This window comes from Triturus cristatus, chromosome 3_2 (assembly GCF_964204655.1).
Source record: "Triturus cristatus chromosome 3_2, aTriCri1.1, whole genome shotgun sequence".
NCBI lineage: Eukaryota > Metazoa > Chordata > Amphibia > Caudata > Salamandridae > Triturus > Triturus cristatus.
The window spans coordinates 55,413,404-55,433,774 of NC_140584.1; the positions used below are offsets into that span (position 1 = coordinate 55,413,404).

The 20,371-nt window shown below is 44.9% G+C and overlaps 1 protein-coding gene across 4 annotated transcripts in view; it reads right to left on the bottom strand.

Moving 5' to 3' along the window:
* Positions 1-20,371, bottom strand: part of IGSF9B (immunoglobulin superfamily member 9B) — a 1,286,301-nt gene that overhangs the window by 1,074,123 nt on the left and 191,807 nt on the right. For all 4 annotated transcript variants that reach the window (XM_085647232.1, XM_085647230.1, XM_085647233.1 and 1 more), the window contains exon 2: positions 15,085-15,282. In XM_085647232.1, coding sequence (XP_085503358.1) covers positions 15,085-15,282 — 198 coding nt within the window. The remainder of the gene's footprint in view (positions 1-15,084; positions 15,283-20,371) is intronic.

Consider the following 20,371-nt stretch of genomic DNA (forward strand, 5'->3'; position numbering starts at 1 on the left):
TATGCAAAAGTCCCAGGTCCAGGCTGACACCTGGGGATATTCAAAAGGTGAAGAATCCAAGGTTAGATGTCATGGAGGATCACTCCCAGAAACTGGAGCCATGTAGCGAAAAAGTTGGAAGAATTGTGCATGTTGGGGGAAGACCTAGTTAACAAAAAAAGACTAATGCAAGCTGTTGTGTAGGTGTAAATGCCATTCCTCTGTCAATTGGGGATGGGAACACTTCGTGGCTTGTATCCTAAGACAGGCTGCTACCAGTGCAAGCATCCTGGGACGGATTTCAAGCCAAAAGGGAAGACTTTAAACTGATAGTGCTATCCCACCACAGGGGATCTCAGATACTGCCTGTGATATTGTTGAAGACATAAAAATCCATCGAGGTGAGGCACTCTCCTTTCCGAAGCAAAAGAAGGACCACTTGGAAAGTGACCATCCGAAAGGACGGTTTTTGAGACACTTGTTGAGTTCTCAAAGGTTCAGGATCAGAATTAGACACCATTCTCCATTTATCAGGATGAATCTCAACTAGAAACGTAGATTTCTTAGGGACTTTGATATTTTTGGATAACACTGAAGAAAAGAAGAAAAATTATATTAGCCACAATTCTTGAAGGTGCAGGTATTGTTTCTTTAGGGTGAATGATAATGCATTAGTTGTAGGAATTCCACAATCTGGAGTGCCCGGGGGGTCTGTGATGATTTTGATCCATTCGGAGGTGAAACAAGATATTTTATGCCCCCAATTACCAGCCTCACAGCCTCTGTGGGGGTTTGAGAGAAGGGAAGCATTGGGAAGTCAAAGTGTCTTTTGAACACAACTCGGATGTGTCTCTTTTCTTGCCAGATGGTCTCTGATAGGGCTAATGTTGTTGGCCGATGCAGGTGGAATAATCCTAGTCATAGCATGACAGTCTATGAGTTAATATTGACAGCCTTGTTTTCCATACTGTTTGTATATGTCTCAATATGCCTATGGCCCTAAAAAGAATGCTGAAGGGGGCTGCCTGTACTTATGGTTCTATTGTTTGAGATTGGCTAGTGTTTATAACTTTTTTGAGGTTGCTGACATTTATATATGACTGCACACCAGATTGTCTATGCACCTACTGTGCCAATCCGAATCCCAATTCCACAGAACTAAGTGCCATGCTGTTGCTAAGATGGAATGTGGTTTAAGATGTCCTGTTAGACATGCTGGTGCTGAATCTGGTGCACTAAAATTCTATTCTAAGCACGGCACTGATGCCTGAACTGTAGCCAGCACTTTCAAAAGTGTTTGCCCATCTTTCCAAATGCCTTCTAAACCTGGGATTGCCTTCGCCATGTTCTTCGGTTTTTCCTTCAAATCACACAGAAGGCACGGATGTGCTACTACTGCAGACATCAGCAAGTCAAACAAGCTGCCATTTGCAGCGGGATAGGGAAATGTGCAATGTCATCGGGAGGAGAATCCAGTCTCAGAGCCGTATTTCTCCCCCATTCCTAATCTTTTTGTTGCTCGCTTTGTTTGTCAGGCCCATGTTCCAGGACTTCGCACTCCTCATATTCGGTCTCCATGTCTTTGTCCTGGTCTCTATCCTCTCCTCATTCATATCCAAAGGAGTGGAAGGTACTGGGCTGTAGCTGGCACAGGAGGCTCCTGAGGAGACAGCAACAGTGATTGAGGCAGGTAGTGGATGGTGGCATAGGACAATGTTGCTTAAGAAGCACAGGATCTGGCTTCTGCGGAGCACAGAAATGTTGCTGTGGGACTAACTTCTGGAAAGTCTCGTCACCTACTTTAAGGTGTCAGGAAGTCGACAGCAGTCTGCACACTGGGCGGGTCGCGGTGATGGAATCAAAGTTAATTGTCTGGCCTTCAACCTTTCAGTGGAGGGAATAGGTGAGTGTATCCTCATAGCCTTGTGGGTTGTGCAAAGGTTTTGAAGCATCCTTTCCTCATGGTAATTTTCCCTGTCTCTTCTTCATATTCAGGTGTATTATAAACGTACAGTTGAGTTTGACTGTAAGCCAGATCCAAAACCTGTTCCTGGTCGCTGATGTCCACTTAGAATTCTGAATCCAGGTTTCTGACAGATACATATGAAAAAGTTACTTACTTTCAGTAACAATATTTCTGGTGAGTACTCTATCTACCTACAGATTGCCCACCACTTGAATATTCCCCCAGGCACCAGACTGGTCCAGAAAACTTTTCTCCACAGCTATCCCCTGACGGTAGGGTGTGCAGGCTCCAGGCGAAGCTGGAGGTGACAGTCCTGTGACTTTGCCGACTCCATAAAGTTCCCCCACTGTTGTGCCAACATCAGTTTCTCATCTGTTTTTTATGTACCATCAAGGCAGCAAGATGAGACTGACATTGGGTGAGATATGTAGTGCAACAACAGAAAACTTTTATCCTATAATTTCTGGCTCATAACCATCCATCAATGGGGAAGTTTGAGAGATTGGGAGAGGAATCTGCAAGTAGAGTATCCGACAGATATAGCTTTAGGGAAGGAAAGTAACTTTTTCTTCTGATGGATAATTCTACCTGCAGATTCCTCACCTCTCAGATAGATCCCCAAGCAATACCCACCTATGGGACGGAGAGCCTTGATGAATGGTTATGCCATGCAGTCCTGTATCACGGATCGGGCAAAATTCCAATCACTGCTGACCTCTGAATCCAGGCAATAGTGCTTAGCGAAGGTGTGAAGGAATGGTCAAGTGGTTGCTCTGCAGATGTCACCTACTAGGACTCATCGCCAAGGCAGACGGTGGGGATTTGCCTCTTGTATAATCAGCCTAATGCTCCCCAGTGGATCTTTATGGGACATGGTATAGCAGATGTTGGTGCATAAAATGATCTATCTAGATAATGTCCTTTTCTGCACTGCTTTCACTTTCCTGTTGCCTACTTAACCTACAAAAAGTTGGCCATCCTTGCAAAAGTCCTTTGTGCGGTCAATGTAAAAACTCACTGCTCCTTCAGGATCTGGCCTACGCAACCTTTCCACCTCTTTGGTTGGGTGAAGTTGGAAGAGGGTGCAGGGGGGCCAAAGATGACAGCGTAATGGATTGAAATAAATGGAAGGGAGCTATCACCTTTGGAAGGAAAGCAGCTCTGGTTCGGAGGGCTAACTTGTAGGCGTAGAAAGTGGTGGAAAGAAGCTGGATATACAGTGCTTGGAACTTACTCACACATCTTAATTATGAAGTGGCCCCAATCCACTTTGTTATATATTAGCGGACTGGAGGACATCTGTCTGACTGTCCTGCGGATGTCCCTATGGTGGGCACACAAAAAGTTCCTGCGTTACTTTAAGCGGATGACGCGTTATTAAAGGGGAGAACACATAAGATCCTAAACACCCTTTTTCAGAAATTTGTAAGATGTATTGGGTCTTTGGGCCTAACCACAAACCACTTAAAAACATTTACCATGCACTGTATGCCCAAATCTACCAGAGTTTTGTTACCTGGGTGTGGTCATCGATGCCAAGGGAAACTGGGGTCCATGTAAGTACAAAGCCTCACAAAGGTTTGCCAGCACTGCTGACTTTATATACAACTTAGCTTCCTGGATCAGCAGAAAGCCGCTGACCCCCCTGTTGGAGGTATTTAGGAGCAAGTGTCTCCCTATTCTCACCTACGGGATAGGCATTTGGGACTATATTAACATCTCTGCACTCTAACAAGGTCCTGTGTCATCTCCTGGCTGTACCCCCCGCCTGTGCAACATACAAGTCCATCAGGAGCCTGGTGTTGGGTTTGTCGAAGATCTTATTAACCTGTCCCAGCTGGCGCTATGGTGCGCCATCTGGGCGAACCCATATGCAGGCCTAAACAGGAAGGTGATCCTGGACTTCCTTGCCTGTGACTGAGACTTAGCCATCCCCTGTCTGCAATACATTAAACAGGAAATGTCTGACTTGGGGAAACCTGAGCTTTGTTTCCTCCCCTGCAAGAATGACTAGGGCAGATCTTACATGGGTCAGGAAAATGTTTATAACCAGGAATACTCAGTATACAGAGGATTCTGAATCAGTCAAAATCTTTCTCAGAGTATGTTAACTTGCAAACCACCCCCAAAATGGAACCGTATCTGTTTCGGACAGATAACACATGGGACAGTTCTGCTAACCAGATTCAGGTTTGGCATTATGAGATGGCATTTAAGCTTTCTGTTAGGTCAATTTGACTCTGTGTTAATCTGCCCATGCGATGAGTCCTCTCCCCAGAGCATGCTCCACTTCCATTTCTTCTGTACATACTATAGGGCTGACTCCAAAAGGTTTTTAGTTCCACTAATTAGAGCATGTGGTATTAGAAGATGTGCTGAAGCCTTGTTGTACCTGCAATCATTGAACTCTCCAACACTTTGCAGAAATGTTTGTTCATTTTTAAAACGTTCCCTCGCCAAGAGAAAGCAAATGATCTTTTAACAGCTTGTAGCTACCTGTTGATGGTACTTTTATACATGTTTTTATCCTGAATGTTTTACTATGTACTTATTTATTTAATGATCACTTTTATATTTGTATTGTGCTTTTATGCCTGTGTTTTACTGCAACAATAAAGTCTATTTGACTTTGACTAACAGTAAATAGTTGTAATGAAAAATTATGAAGAGGCTCAAATGATGCCCCCAAGAAAGTCAGAACCAGATTTAAATCCCACTGTGGCATAACAAAATGAGTGGGAGGAAACATACTGGTTAGACCTTTCAAGAAACACAACAGTGGGGGACTGGAAAAGGGACAGTTGATCCAGTAGACATAGTAAAGTAGAGAAGGCTGCTTTATACCCCCTAACCCTCGCCCCGGCACAACCTCACTGTTCTAACAAAAGCTAAAATTTGAGGATGTCAGACAGTCACACTTTGAATTGGTTACTCTAATGAGCTGCATACCTAGTTACAAACCGGTACCACCTAAATTTGGTGGAAGAACGACGGGCAGATCCACCACATCATCAGGCAGCTAAAATGTAACCAAGTGTCCCTGCTCAATTTCCATGCATGAAGGTGTAGGTTCTGGAGATGTGGGTGGAAATTAGGTCCACCTTGAGATGAAGATGAAGCAGGGGACACACACAGAGTTCTTTGTACAACATACTTCTTGGCCAATCCATGGTCACTAAGATGACATGGGCCCCACTTTGGAAAATCTTTCTCAGAACCTGAGCAATAGAGTGTATGGGAGGAAATGCTTAGCGGAGAGGTAAGTTCCACTTCAACTGAAATGCATCCACTAACACGCCTTGCCTCGGATGCTGGAGGGTACAGAACTTTGGGCAACACGAATAGCAGTGAGTGGCAAAGAGACTGACATGTGGCACGCCCCATAGATTGAAGATACTCTTTGCAATCTCAGGATGGTGACACTACTTGTGATTGGCAAGAGGGCGCCGACTCAGGTAGTCGCCTCTAGAGTTCAGTAAGCCCACCAAATGATTCACCACCAGCCACATTTTTTGACTGTGCAGCTCCAGCCAGATCCTCAGGGCTCTCAACAGCAAGCCTTGGACCTTACTCACTTTCCCATTTGTTGAATTCTACGTCACAGTCGTATTGTCTGTGAAGATCTAGACTGACCAACCACAAAGAAAAGAGAGTAACACTTTGAGAGCTAGGCTAATCTTCCTCAGTTGCTGCAGATTTAAATCAAGACTCTGTTCCTCTGGAGACCAAAGGACCCTGGCATGGGGTGCTCATCTGGAGGAGCTTGAGATCATAGCGGAAGCATCTGTCACAAACCGTTGTCACAGTCTGAGTGGGTGAGAAAGACATCTCTTCACATTCCACCAGGCAACCTGCACTACAGTGTCCCCAGAAACTATAAAAGAGTCTGCAAGGTTACCAGCATGATGAAACTAAAGCCTGCGAAGGCATGACTGGACTGCTCTCACAAACCAGTGGGCACACTTGACCAAGAAAATGTCAGAAGCCAACAGACCTAGCAGGAGAAGGACACAAACGACAGGAATCCAGGCCCCTTCCAGAAATTGGGGAAGCAGTGCATGAATGTCTCATACTATGCTCTGGCGGAAAGGCTCAAACTAAGATCGTATCCAGTACTGCCCTTATGAACAGGAGGAGCTGAGAGAACTCCATATGAGATTTAGGCACATTTATAGAAAAAACCAAGTTGAGCAGAAGAGATGCTGTCGACTGCATATGTGAACACGTCACCTATAGAGTCCTAGCCCTTCAGAAGACAGTCATCCAGGTAGGGAAAAACTAGAATCCCCGACCTCCGGAGATGGGCCGCTACAACCTCCTTCACCTTGTGAAGGCTTGTGGTGATGATGTCAGACCGAAAGGAAAGACTGCAAACTGGAAGTGAGTTGAGGCCACTATAAAAGGATCAGTATAAGGAAATACGCTGTCTGTAAGTCCAGTGACACCAAGCCTCTGAGATCAAGTACCAACAGAACATATACAATGGACAGCATCTTGAACTTTTTTTGCGGAAAAAGAGATGCTAAAACCTGAGGTCCAGGATCGGACAAAGACCCACATCCTTCTTTGGAACACAGCAGTATTGGGAATAGCATCCTTGACTAATCACCTGCTCTGGCATCAACTCCATGTCTCCTTTCGGAAGCAAGGCTACCACTTCTTGCTGCAGAAGGAGGAGGTGTTCCTGCAAAAGATCAGACTGGCAGGGGGAGAGATCCAAAGAGGAGACTGCTGGAAGGGTAGGATATACCCATTTTTCCACAATTTGAAAGACCCACTCATCCCAAGCTATGGCCTTCGAGGCCCCATAGAAAAAAGGAAACTTCGGCCTTCCACCGTCCTTCAATAAACTGACAAGGAAGAACTAGAGGAGTTTCTCTGTTGTGGCTGAGGAGGAGGAGGGAGGAATGACTGTTTGGGTGGCTGGCCATCCTCTAACTTGTCCATGAGCCCTGTATTGGCTTAGGGTGGGGTTTGAGTTTGTAGTTGAGCAAGAGCTACTTGGTATTGGCAGAATCGGAGTCCTCTTCAGAAGCCAAAAAACAGTGGGCCATGAAAGAACTTGCTTTAAAACGTTCCAAGACTGACATTGCTGTTTCCTCGAATATCTTGGGGACTTCAATGGGAAGATCCATCAGGGAGGACTCAACATGCAAGGAGAATCGTGACTTCATAATCCGGTAGTGCCTTCGGGCAGCAAGGATGTCCCCAAAGACCTGGCAATTGAATCAGCCGTAATCAGGCTGGACGGATTTCCCTGCCCAGATGCCGCTCGACCATCTCTACTGAGGTCAAAGTGAATATGGATTTCCTAGAGAAGATAAGGATTGAGAGTGCCCACCATATCCCAAGTTAAGTATCAATGGGGTAACCCGAAAATCTACCGAACCCGGTTGAAAAGCAGTACAATACAAACAAATGGTCACAGTAGAAACAATTCAAAGAAAATAAATCAGTGCATTGACTGTCATTCCTAAAGTTAACTGCAACAAATGCAGTTTATTGAGCAGTGTATCAAATGATAATTGTCAACAATACAATTCTAAATGTCAAAATATCATACAATTCTTGCAAACGTCATAATATCATTGATATTTGAAATAAAGGTGCTCACAGTGAAGAGAGAATATATAGTGTTCAGGGAAAAAGTGCATTGGTGAGGGTAATAAAGGAAAGGAGAGGTAATGTGCCATATATATATTATATTTACATGTGGTAACCTGTCCAGCCTTTCACAGGCAGAAAATTACACAAAAATACATAGCATATTGAGGGACCCTGATAACAGATCCCAGTGGTCACTGCTTGTTGTGATAAGACAGTCAACGTTTCGACCCCTTTAAATGGTCTAGGTCAGTGCATCCTTAGGGTGAGGTCTTCATCAGGACAGAAAGGGGGAGCACCCGGTAATGGATCAGCATGACAAATCAAGCAGAACGTATTCCAGAATTGGGCTCATTTGACCTCCTGCCGTAGGCATAAACTATTTTAGGCCAGGGAAACTCAGTCTCATAGGACTCACTTATCATTGTCAAAGACCCGATCCTATGAGACGGAGGGAGTGCTTTATGGAGTCTGAACATCAAAGGAATGTCATGTCTGGCAACGCACAAAGCTGGTGCCCCCTATTGATGGGGGGAGAGCTATGGAGAAAAGGTTTCTGGACCACTCTGATGCCTGGGGTAATGTTCAAACATAAGGAATCTACAGTTAAAGTATCCATCAGAAAGGGGCACATTCATCCGCGTTGTGTTGATCTGCAAGTGAGAGACTAAAATACCCAGACACAGGAATCGTCAATGGTTTCACTGACAGTACTGTAAATAGTGGTGGTGTCATTGTACACAGGATCCTCTGGGGAGTAGTCCTTGCTGACAGTGTTGTAGGAGTCTTTGCCTGGGATGTGGTCATTGACGATAGGGCTGTTGTCAACAGTGCTGCAGACATAGGGAGCTATTGCAGCAGTAACTTCATCAACAAAGGGAGGGTTTCAGTCATCAATGGTTTAGTTGGGAAAGCTGGCAGGCCCCCCAACGAAAGTTGTTTTTCACACCATATTGTGCACTGAGTGTTCAGGATACTTTTTTGATGTTTTTGTTCTGAGGAAACTTAGGTTTCTTTTTTTGTGGCAGTAGAATGGGCTTAATTACTTGCTTATGCCTATTTCTATAGGTCATCAACTAGGACTCTCAAGCCACCTCTGTCCTAGACTTTTCTTTCAATATGACTATAGATGTAACCCCTCTCCTTGTAGTCAGCCTCCAGGCTTCCTCTTTTCCTTTTCCCTTGAGGTTTTCAGATCAGGGCTTGCCTGGTGGTATTTGATGCTTGCTTGCGTAGGGTGTGACCTATCCAGCTCCATCGTCTTTTCATGATTTCTTCATGAGCAGGGAGTTGGAAAGTCTTCTGCCTTAAGTCATTGGTGCTGATGGAGTCTGGCCAGTGGATTTGGAGGATTTTCCTCAGGCAGGTGCTGATATAGGTCTGTTGGTGGTGGTCACTGTTTTCCTCCAAATTTCTGCTCCATACCAAATAACTGATTTTACATTGGTGTGAAAAAAGCCTGATCTTGGTTTGCAGTGTTAAGTCCTTGGAGCTTCTGCTCTACTTTAGCTGAATGAAGGCAGGCAGCCCTTACTTTGCCGATTCTTGCCTTGATATCGGTGTCTGTGCCGCACTGTTGGTCTATGACACCGCCCAGGTAGATGAAGACCTCAACCTCTTCCAGGGCATCACCTGCAAGAGTGACTGCAGTTGTACTGGCAGTGATAGTCTTCAGGATCCTGTTTTTTCCCCTGTGAATGTCGAGGTCAAGATCTACTGATACGGCTGCCATCTTGTCGGTCTTCTCTTGCATATGCAGATGGGCATGGGAGAGTAGGGCAAGCTTGCCTGCAAAGTCCAGGTCATCGAGCTGCGTACACGGTTTTCACTGAATCTCACTTCTTCTCTTTGCTGTGAATGTCTTCATAATCCAGTCTATGGCCAGAAGGGAGAGAAAAGGTGAGAGCAAACAACCCTGGTGGACGGCGGTCCTCACTTGGAAGTCCTCAATGGCCTATCGTGCAGGTCATTTCCTCGTAAGAGTTCCTGATGATTCTTACAAGTTTATCTGGCACACCGTAAGGTGCCAGAGAAGTTTCCAAAAGTTCTCTCAGTCCACTCTTTTGATTGCCCTCTCATAGTCGATGAAGTTGACAGGGGGGGGGGGGGGGGGGGGGAGTTCCATTCCATCGACTGCTCAATGATGATGCACAATGTTGCAATCTGGTCTGTACAGGATCTATCTTTGTGGAAGCCAGCTTGCTGATCTCGCAGCTAAGCATTGACTTGTTCCTTCATTCTTATTATGATGGCTCTGTTGAACACTTTGCCTGGGGTTGATAGAAGAGTTATCCATCTGTATTTTGCGCAGTTACTCAGGTCATCTTTCTTGGGGATCCTGATGAGATATCCCTCCTTCCAGTCTGACTGCACCCTTTCCTCTTCCCAGATCCTTCCAAACGTGGAGTAGAGCATTTCTATAGATATTTCAATGCCTGTCTTCAGTGCCTCTGCAGGAATGTTGTCGGGTCCTGCTGCCTCCCCATTTCTCAGCTGTTTGATGTTTTTTGTATTTCTTCCTTGGCTGGTCTGCTGCCGTCAAGTAGCAGAGCTCAAGTTTTCTAAAGAAGTGCCCATTCTACTGCTGCAGCAGCTAATCGATTACAGCATTAAAATGGGCACTTCTTTAAAAACTTGAGCTCTGGAAATTTAACATGATTTCTTTTTTGGCCCACCTTCTTGGAAATTCTTAGTGGGGCACTTCACACAGAATCATCTCCATGATGAGGCGGCATGTCTTTCTTTAAAAGGGGAAATCCCTGTCCTCTCTAGCAGGTATAGGGGCAGCCTCCTTTCTCTGCCTTTCAAGGTCTTCAGCTGTGACTTCTGCAAGATGTTCCCTTCAGACACAATGTTGTTCAGATATTGTCAATAAATACACTCTAATTGCAGATCATCTGCATAGATTTTTTTGTTCAGAGAGCATATTTTGAAGAGTGATCTCTTCAACCTAACGGACACAGTGACAGATATGTTTCCCCTCACACGGAGGGGCCAGGAAGAACCCTCCCTTTGGCTTAGTCACACCAACCATTCCTCCCGTAGACTCTACCACTCTCCACACGGCAACACAGGCCCCTATGATGGGTATTATTCAGTTACTTGCCACCAATTATGTCCTCTACCCTCCCCTACTCAACCCAACCCAACCCCCATGGTGATCTACGCAGGTATTTGACAGGCTGCTACGCTACCAGCCACCCGCTACCTCAGATGGGGGCGATAAGTACCTTTGCCAATCTCACACAGACAACCCCAATTACCTCCTTCTATGCCTAAAGTACTCCGCTTAAATGTATGGGGCCCCAATGCCCTCAATATACGACGATCACTATTGTCAATGCTTAGGGAAGCAGGGTGCGACATATGCCTCCTACAAGAAACACACCTCCTGAAGAAGATTGGGGGTGGCTAAAATCATGCTGGTTCAACAGGCAAAAACATTTCTTCAAGCCCCAGTAAGAAAGCAGGATTGGAGATATTCCATGCCTCTAGATTCCGCGGACAAGTGTTGCAAACCGAAATAGAAGTCACAGGCAGACTGCTAGTCTTACAACTCACACTCCTGACATACACTTTTACGATTGCCACGGGTTATGCACCTAATGAACAACAAGAACGCTTCCTACTCCGGCCCAGAATATAGTCCCTTCAGCTATAGACACAGACCTCATAATAGGTGGGAGACCTTAATCTGGTCTTAAACGCTGAACTCGACAGATCGACCCAGCGGCTGGGACAGACAGGAACTTCGATGGAGGAAGGTGGATGATGGCTTTGGGAAGTGAGCCTCATTAACGTTTGGCAGGCACAACACGGCTAGAGAATGCTCTTTCTTTTCTGCATCTCATCAGTCTTACGACCCATAGACTACTTCCTACTATCCTCCTGCATAGAGCCAGCTAGCGCTGTCACCGACATTGGGATCTCTGCCCTTTCAGACCATGCGCCTAGCACGCTGATGCTACACATCACAGGGGCTTCGACCCCTCAGTGAAACTTGGCTTCTCAACCACACCCTTCTCTCATATATATCCACAATTAAGCAGGTCACTACTTCCAGGCGATTGACTCCCTCAACACACCAATGGCGCAAGTATGGGACGCCTTAACGGCAGTGGTATGAGACGCCTTCATAGCCATATCGGCTAGACTGAATTGGATTAAAAGGGACAAATGCGTTGCCCTGGAAAACCAGGTGCAGGAACTCGAGGAGGCCCAAAAATGAACTGGTGCCCATAGAGTGCACAGCCAACTAACCCTGACCCGCAAGCAACTCAATGCTCTGGACATTGACAGAGTCGAATTAGCCCTTCTCGGTACTAAGCAGGAATTTCACAATGAGGATATTAAAGCAGGCAGACTCTTGGCAAACAATCTTCGCACCCAGGCACACAAACACAGAGTTCAGGAGATACATACCCTAACAGGCACTGTGGTCCGCGCTGAACACGACTGAGCACAAACATTTAAATGCTTTTATTTAGAACTTTACACTGCAGAAGCAACATACCAATTAGACACAGACACCTATCTCTCCTCCACACATACAGTACACCTTCCTAAGGAAAAAGCACAATCCCTAGAGGCAGCTATCCTGGTAGATAAGGTACTCACTGCCATTACTCGGCTGCATAAGGGTAAAGCGCCCAGTATGGGCGGGTTCATCGCAGAAATGCTTTGCCACCCAACTATTCCCCCTTCCAGCATGTTTATACAACTCATTTGGGGAGATGAGGACGTTGACCGGCTCCATGAGAGAGGCGGTAATCACAGTGATTCCCAAACTGGGGAAAGATCCAATGAGATGCGTTTCCCACAGCCGGATATCCCTGCTCAGCATAGACCCCAAGCTCTTCACGGGTATCTTGGCAGCATGCCTAAATCCCTATATGCAGGAACTTATTACCTGGATCAAACCTGGTTCATCCCGGAACGCTGCTGTAGTGACAACACCAAAAGACTGATGCACCTCATGGACAAAGTGACCCGCTCACGCACACTGGATCTCCTTCTCTCTATTGATGCAGAAAAAGCGTTCGGTCAAGTGCACTGACCTTATCTCTGGCAAGTATTGGCCAAGATAGGTCTTGTTCCTAGAATTCGCACATGGGTACAACCACACATCTTCTGCCTTCCCTATAGCTAGAGACACAAGACAGCGATGTCCTCTCTCTCTGCTCCTATTTGTCCTATATGAAGCCTTTGACAGAGAGAATCTGAAAGAACACGCACATCACAGGCATCATCTTTGGCCGTCAAGACTATAAAATCTCCCTTTATGTTGATGATGTAATATTAACACTTACACAACCCCTCACATCCTTGCCCTCACTGTTACACACATTAAAGAACATTTGCGCGATCTCTGGCTTCAAAGTCAATATCAAAATGTCACACACCCTCAACCTCATGGTGCCACAGCAGGACCGCCTCCTCCAGGAGCAGCAATTTCCGATATCTTGGGCATAACACTGGATCTATTACCTTAGACTGAACATGGGCCCCTCCATCGAAAGGTCTGTTGACCACAACTATGCTGACCTCCTAAATACAAAGCGAACTGACTTACAGTGGAGAGGAGGTGGTCTCTCTTGGGTAGGTAGGTTAGCGACAGTGAAAGTTACCTTTCTCGCCAAAATCCTCTATGTGATGCAAACCCTACCACTCTAACCCCCATGCGTCTACTTGACAAAACACGATAGAATACAACATTTGGGGTGGCAAGAACCACACATGGCTGAGAGACGGGCCTACCTTCCTGTGGGAGAGGGAGGATTGGACATCCCTGACATCGCTCAATACTACATAGTGGCATAACTGCGATACATGGTGGAATGGAGTAGAACTCTCATTGAACAGCATTGGCACTTCATGGTCCAAGCCATGGATGGCCTCCAGATTTGGATGATACCCTGGCTCCTCAAACAATACCGACCTCCAGGAGTTTATATATCCCAGTAATGAGGGCCACAGTCACCGCCTGTGACAGAGTTAAAATATAAAAGGTCTCTAGCCAAGGCTCTTCCCTTACTCCCATCTGTGGCAATAAAGGATTTCCTCCCTGCTAGGAGTTTCACCACCTTCCAAGCCTGGCGGAGGGCCAACTGCAAAAGAGTTGGTGACTTCTTTTGACAACACACAGACCTCCTGGATTTCCCCAAACTCTGTGACTTCAACAACCTCACGGAGGAGGAGCATTGGCACTACACTGCGATCCGCCACTGGATAACCCAATTTCAAATTTGCCCCATGGCCAGTAGACCGCTTACGAAGTTTGAGAAATGGCTAATTACCAGAACAGATGGACTGCGTGGGTATGGCCTGGAAAAATGATGATTCAAGAGGATTGGTACTGCAGTTCCTGGACTTGCGCGCTTCCTGGAGGATCATATCCTTGTCGCTGTAGTTTAAAATACAGGCAAGCAGTGGACGTGGGGGAGCCCCCAGTGGTGGGTGCAGGGCTAGCAAACGGTGTGCCCACTCGATCATGAACCTTGGGGAGAACCATCCCTCGGGCATCCATGAGGTTAGCCACAACTCCAGGAATCTTTCTGGTGCGCTGGATTCTGCATCTTCAGGGCATCACACAAAAAGGAGGTTGCTGTGATTTTATCTGTTTTCTGTTCAGTTATGAAGTGGTGGCTATATAATCTCCGTCTGCTTTCTTGTTTTTAACTGGAGATCCTCTTGTTCTGGATAATTAATGCCCATTCATGGCTGAATTGTTTGGTGAATGGTTATAAATCCTAAAACCTTGAAGCGCGAAAAACAATTTATAGGGCTTCATATAAAAACACAATTTTTGGGAAAGACAAAATATCTGTTTTTCCTTAAAGATTGTTCGCATACTATTTTTTCTTATATGATTTACGATCTTCTTATTTATGAAAGATGTGTATATTGTTGAGTTTTTTTTAATTCAGACACCATGTTCCATAAACATAGAGGCTGAGTATAATGATTATCATTCTTTAAAATAATGCCGCATAGAATGTTAAGATGGACGACACAAAAACAAAGCATTATGCATGTATTGGGCGGTCTTTTATGTTTACCAATTTTAATGCACTTTTTTCACTTTAAAATGGTGGTACTTTGTAAAACAAACTGACATTGACAAAGCCAGAGAGGCGAAACAAGTCTGTCAGCGCTGAGGGGGGCTCTTCCTGAATAAAAGAAAATTTCTCACGTACTCGAGTGTGCTCCTGTTTTGTGTTGACTGACACAATTCTGGTCTTCGACTGCCTGTGCTGGGAAGAGCGGCTCACCACCGCGAAAGGAGGCACCCAGGGCGTGTGGTTGCGACGACGGTGAACTTTTGTACTATATATATATATATATATATATATATCTTACAATTTGCAAAGACAATCGCACAACAGGGATTTCGCCTGCATTCGTAATGAGATAGTTATGATGATTTTGAGCTTAAGTCCCCTTATTCACATCGTGGTTCTTGTTTTTGGGCTGCTATTTCCTCCCACAGTTAGGCACTACTCTGCACAAAACTCTCTGACTGCACCACATCTTACCTGCATACTCCGGGTCCACGTGCGGAGGGTAAAATCCAAACTTGATGAAAATTGGAATGGGTACTCCAAACTTGAACCACTCTACCACGTAAGGAGGTGGCTGTCCAGTCACTGGATGGATGACGTCACACCTCAGGATGACAGTCTCGCCCGCACGGGCTGTGACAAACTGAGGTTCCTCCCTCGACCCATGGATACCTGCAAAAGAGAGACAACAGGATATCAGCCTTTTCGCCACACATTTCAGCCAGTTCAATCTCTAAAGGGGAACTGGAAAATGAATTAACTGCCAGAAAGGAGAGCAAGTAATGCAACTATCAATGGTCAAGCAAATCCTTCCAACAGCTGACAGCAAGGAGACTCATGGCTGTCATAGTTGAAACATGTCAACAGCATGGACTAGAACACATCACTACAACACTTGGACTAAGTAGCCTGGACTGCTGTAGATGAAACAGGCTGAGTGTCTAAAAGACAGTGTTAAGAGAAAGATAATTTTCTTCATAACCTTGACAAACTCCAAGAGTTCCAGAGCAATGGGAGGTGGAGCATAGTTTTAAGAACACATCATACAACAGCATATTCTCTCCAAGGTCATTTCTGGGTGTCTAGAAGTCGAATATGCTTTTGATCCAAAGTATAACATCTCAAGATAAATGAATTGCGACCGAGCTGTAGAGAAACTCAAACATGTCAAATCCAAGTCGATCCACTAGGACTGATTTTTTTGTACAATAGTACTAGATTTCAAAGAGAAAACAACAGGGCTGGATATGCTATTCACAATTAATAGGGACTATTCTGGAATGCTTCCTACAGCAGACCTGCAATCTCATGCCAAACACCTCAACTAATAACCATCACCCCTTCATCCCCTCAGAGCTGGAAGATGATCTATCTCCAGAATGTTGAGGGGTATTCCATCAGCATTCTTTCCGGACATTCCGCATTCATCGCCCATACAAGCAAACTAGCCACACCAAGAACTGAGCACTCAAGTCAGGGCATGATAAGGTTGCATTACAGTGGCATGTCAATAGCAAAATTCCATATCTCGTTACAAGGACCATCTGGTGAAGGATATCAAAATGCATTTCAAAACCCAAGCAGACATAAAAAAAAGGTAACATTCTGGAATGCTCTTTGTAGGCACTTGTTAGCCATGCAGGACTAGGTAAAAAGAAATACTTGTTCTCATTGAATGACCCCTATATAGGTGAAATATTAAAAACAAAATCGATTTTCTGAAGGCTGACAATTGATTTTCTAGGTAATCTGCTTTGACTGATCAAGCAGGTCACATATCAATAGTTAATGTAGGCCATACATTTATATAACAACAGTCGCACAGTAAAGATCAAATGCAACAAATATTTAAAAATGATTCTGTAACAGGGATAGATAAGCCTTTTAAAGGGGCTATCCAGTATAGAGAAAAAAAAGTTATTTTACTCAGTCCTGCATCGTTGACCATCACCAAAAATGGGCATTATAGAAATCACCAAAAATGGGCATTATAGAACGTTGTCGTCTTTGAGAACATCTACTTGGGTTTAGAAATGTGTTGTAATATATCATCCACCTTCTGTCTACACCCAGCCATAAACTGTTGGTGTTTGTCACATTCACTTGAACGAAAACGCATACTATTAACAAAAAGGTCATTTTAGCTGTCTTTTCATAATTACCAAATAAACAGTAATTTCATTCATAATCTTCCTATAAAAAGTGAGTCAACCCGTAGGTCTTCAGCACAAGCACATTGTAACAGACCACAAAGCTTCTTCGGAATTGGAACTGCACTGTGGCGACAACAGCGCTACTGAAATGTACACATATACAGGCGAGGTGTGATTTAGTTGCAAAGATAATTAATTTGGAACCAAGAAACCTGGGTTCTGATCACAGAATTCGCAAGGATATTCTGTTTTCAAAGAGCTTCAGGCAATAAAGTAGACCAAAACCCCTGTGCGGAATCCAGATGGACAAACATTTCAGAGAATATGGGCTAGAGAAGTTCGAACTCTAAAATGCGGTAAAAACTTACTGCAGTAACGACCCAATAACCACGGCAGGGAGGCAAGGGGTAAAGTGGCTTTAGATTCCATAGGCTCGGAATTCTGACATGGTTTAACATTTTCCTCTTATGCACAAGACCATGAGCATTTTATTTGTCATTACGGTTATGCCCCTCTCTGGTGCAAATCATATCTGGTGGCTGGCTCATTCTGATGCCAAAATATACCTCTATTCCAAACTATGGTTGCCTTTGTTGAATACGGATTTATAAATTGACTAATGGCAGGAGGATAATATGTTCGGTGACCTGTGAACTGAGCAAAATAAGGTTCTGTACCGTGTACGCCTATATTGTAAAAGGTTATGAATAACACAACTTTACATATGTGCAGCTAACAGCTAAGTACCATGCGCCTGCGTCGCTCTGTCTGTACACACAATTTTTATTTGTGCTCATAACTTCAGGGTATACAAGTGAAGAAACAGTGAATATTTCTATCAATATACATTTTAGGGACCACTAGCACTTTGAAATGATTCCTCGAACCTTACATGCAAGATTGGCGAGACAAGAGACCCGCTACATGAGACTCCCCCGCTGCAGTCGGTTGGCTAAGTACATAAGCATGTTCCTCACCGGGGAAGCAGTCTTCTGTACATGGCGGCGAATACTTACTCGACCACAGACTACAGGAACGCGCGCGGAGTCCGCCGGCCAAACGCTGCAGCCGCAATCGCCATCCCGTTGGCACGGCTGACCTCACGTTAGGTGCCGTAACCCCTGTACACTAATTACCCAACTCTCACGCGCTCGCTGCGCGTCTCTGAATGCGCTGCGGCCGTGCGGGTTGCACTCTGCCTCTAAGCTGTAGTAGAGTATGTAAATAAAACTATTGATACTGGCCCTGTGAGGAAAAAGAGAAAGGATGCTTGAAATAGCAACGATATAGATAACAAGACAGAAGGGTGAATAGGAAAACGATATGCCACGTGTTTGGAGTTTAGCAAGCTGTACCTAACAGCTCTTAATTACTGTCAGGTATGTCAGAAAGATAGTGCTTAGGGTTGCTTCTGCTGGCAAAATAGCCATATTTACTAGAGAAAGGTTGAGGCAAACAAGGCCAAAGGGAAATACGGAGGTTTCCCAGCAAGGTGTCCAGATATAGGAAAAGGTCACGTCATTGACTCTCCCTAAGTACTGCCAGTCTTAGAGGAAAAGTCAGTCACGAAATGCCCTAAAGGCCAGTCCATCCCCATGCCATGTGATAGAGGGTGTACACGAGGAGTATTGTAGAGTGTAGTGGAGGGAGTAGAGTGTCGTAGACTTGAAGGTTGAATAGAGTGTCAGAGCGGAGTAGAGTGTCGTAGAGTGGAGTTCCATAAAGTGTAGTGGTGTGATGTAGAGCAGAGTGGAGTGGCATAGATAGTATTGTGTAGAGTAGAGTGTTGTAGAGGAGTGGCGTAGAGGGAGTGGATTGTTGTAGAGTGGAGTGGCATACAGTGGGGTAAAAAGTTGAAAAGTCAAGTGGCATAGAGTAGTGTGTAGTAGAGTTTAATGGAGTAGCGCGTCATAGAGTGGAGTATTGTGGAGTTCAGTGTCCTAGAGTGAAGTGGCGTAAAGTAAAGTGGCACAGAGTAGATTGCAGGTAGAGTGCAGTGTTGCAGGGTCTAGTGGCGTAGAGTAAAATGGTGCAGAGTAGAGTGTAGTGGCATAGAGTGCAGTGGCAGAGAGTGCAGTGTAGCAGAACAGACTGTCAGAATGCAGAGTGTATTATAGAGTGCATTGGCATGGAGTGTAGTGACGTAGAGTGGTAGAGTAGAGTGGCATAGAGAGCAGTGGCATAGAGTACATTGGTGCAGAGTAGAATAGAGTAACATAGAGTGCAGTGACATAGAGTACAGTGGTGTGGAGTGCAGTGGCATAAAGTGCAGTGGCGTAAAGTGTTGCATAGTACAGTATAGTAGCATAGAGTGAAGAGGAGCAGAGTAGATTGGTGTAGAGTGCAGTGGTGTAGAGTGCATTGCTTTTGAATAAGTGGTGTAGAGTGGACTGGTGTATAGTAGAGTCGAGTGGCACAGAGTGGATCGGCACAGAGGGCAGCAGGTTAGAGCATATTGCTTCAGAGTGGAGTGGCGCACAGTAGAGCACAGTGGGGTAGAGTAGAGTAGCGGAGTGCAGAGTAGATTAGAGTGACAGAGTGAATTGGAATACAGTGAATTGGCGTAGAATGCACTGGCGTAGAGTGGAGTGATACAGAGTAGAGTGCATTGGCATAGAGTGCAGTTGCATAGAGTGCAGTGTTGAAGAGTAGGATGGCATTGAGTGGAGTGCCGCAGAGTGGAGTGGTGTAAAGTGCAGTGGCGAAGAGTGCAGGGGTGCATAGTAGAGCAGTGTGGGTAGGGTGCATTTGCGTAGAGTAGAGTGAAGTGGTGTGGAGTGGAGTGGTGCAGAGTAGAGTGCAGTGATGCAGTGTGTGAGTGTAGTGGTGTAGTGTGGAGTGGGTAATAGTGAAGAATGCATGGTGTGGTAGTGTACTTGTGTATCAATGACCGAGAGAGACCCCTTATCTATTCCAAGGGAATGGGGTACTTATCACACTTCAGGAGATACTATCCCTATACTAGGACATGATGGTACAGTACTACTTTAACACAACAATCAATTATATTAAAAAAAGGCACAAAATATTCATTGCATTTATTATATAAAAATGTACATATATTTCATTAAAATCAATTATACATTTGTATGGATATTTAAAAACACAAAAAACACACCATTTGAAGATTTACAAATATTAACTCAAGTACATTCAACAACCTGTTATGAGCCCGGATAACAGAAAACAACAGAAGACAGTGCACTTTGTCATGTATTACACATCCTAGTGGGTCATAAATGTATGACAGTGGTTAGTGATATATTGGCACAATTATATCTACTAAGGATAAACCACGGTTCTCCCTCGGATTGTGTTATTCAGAGGAGTCGACGCGTTTCGATGGTATTTCTTATAAGGCCATCTTTATCAAGACAGGTCATAGGCTACAGGTCCTCATCTATTATACTGGGACCTGAATGTCTCTATTCCAATTTCTCGAGCTATGCTCCGTGTTCTCTTTTTAGGTCACGTTGTGGAGCGCTGTATGTTCTTGTTATTTTATGTTAAATGTTTTCAGTACGATTTTCCTGATAAATATTTTCATCAAGGTGATGGGGGCACTTCCGCATTCGAAGCCGACAATATCGAGGCCAAAAGGTGACGAG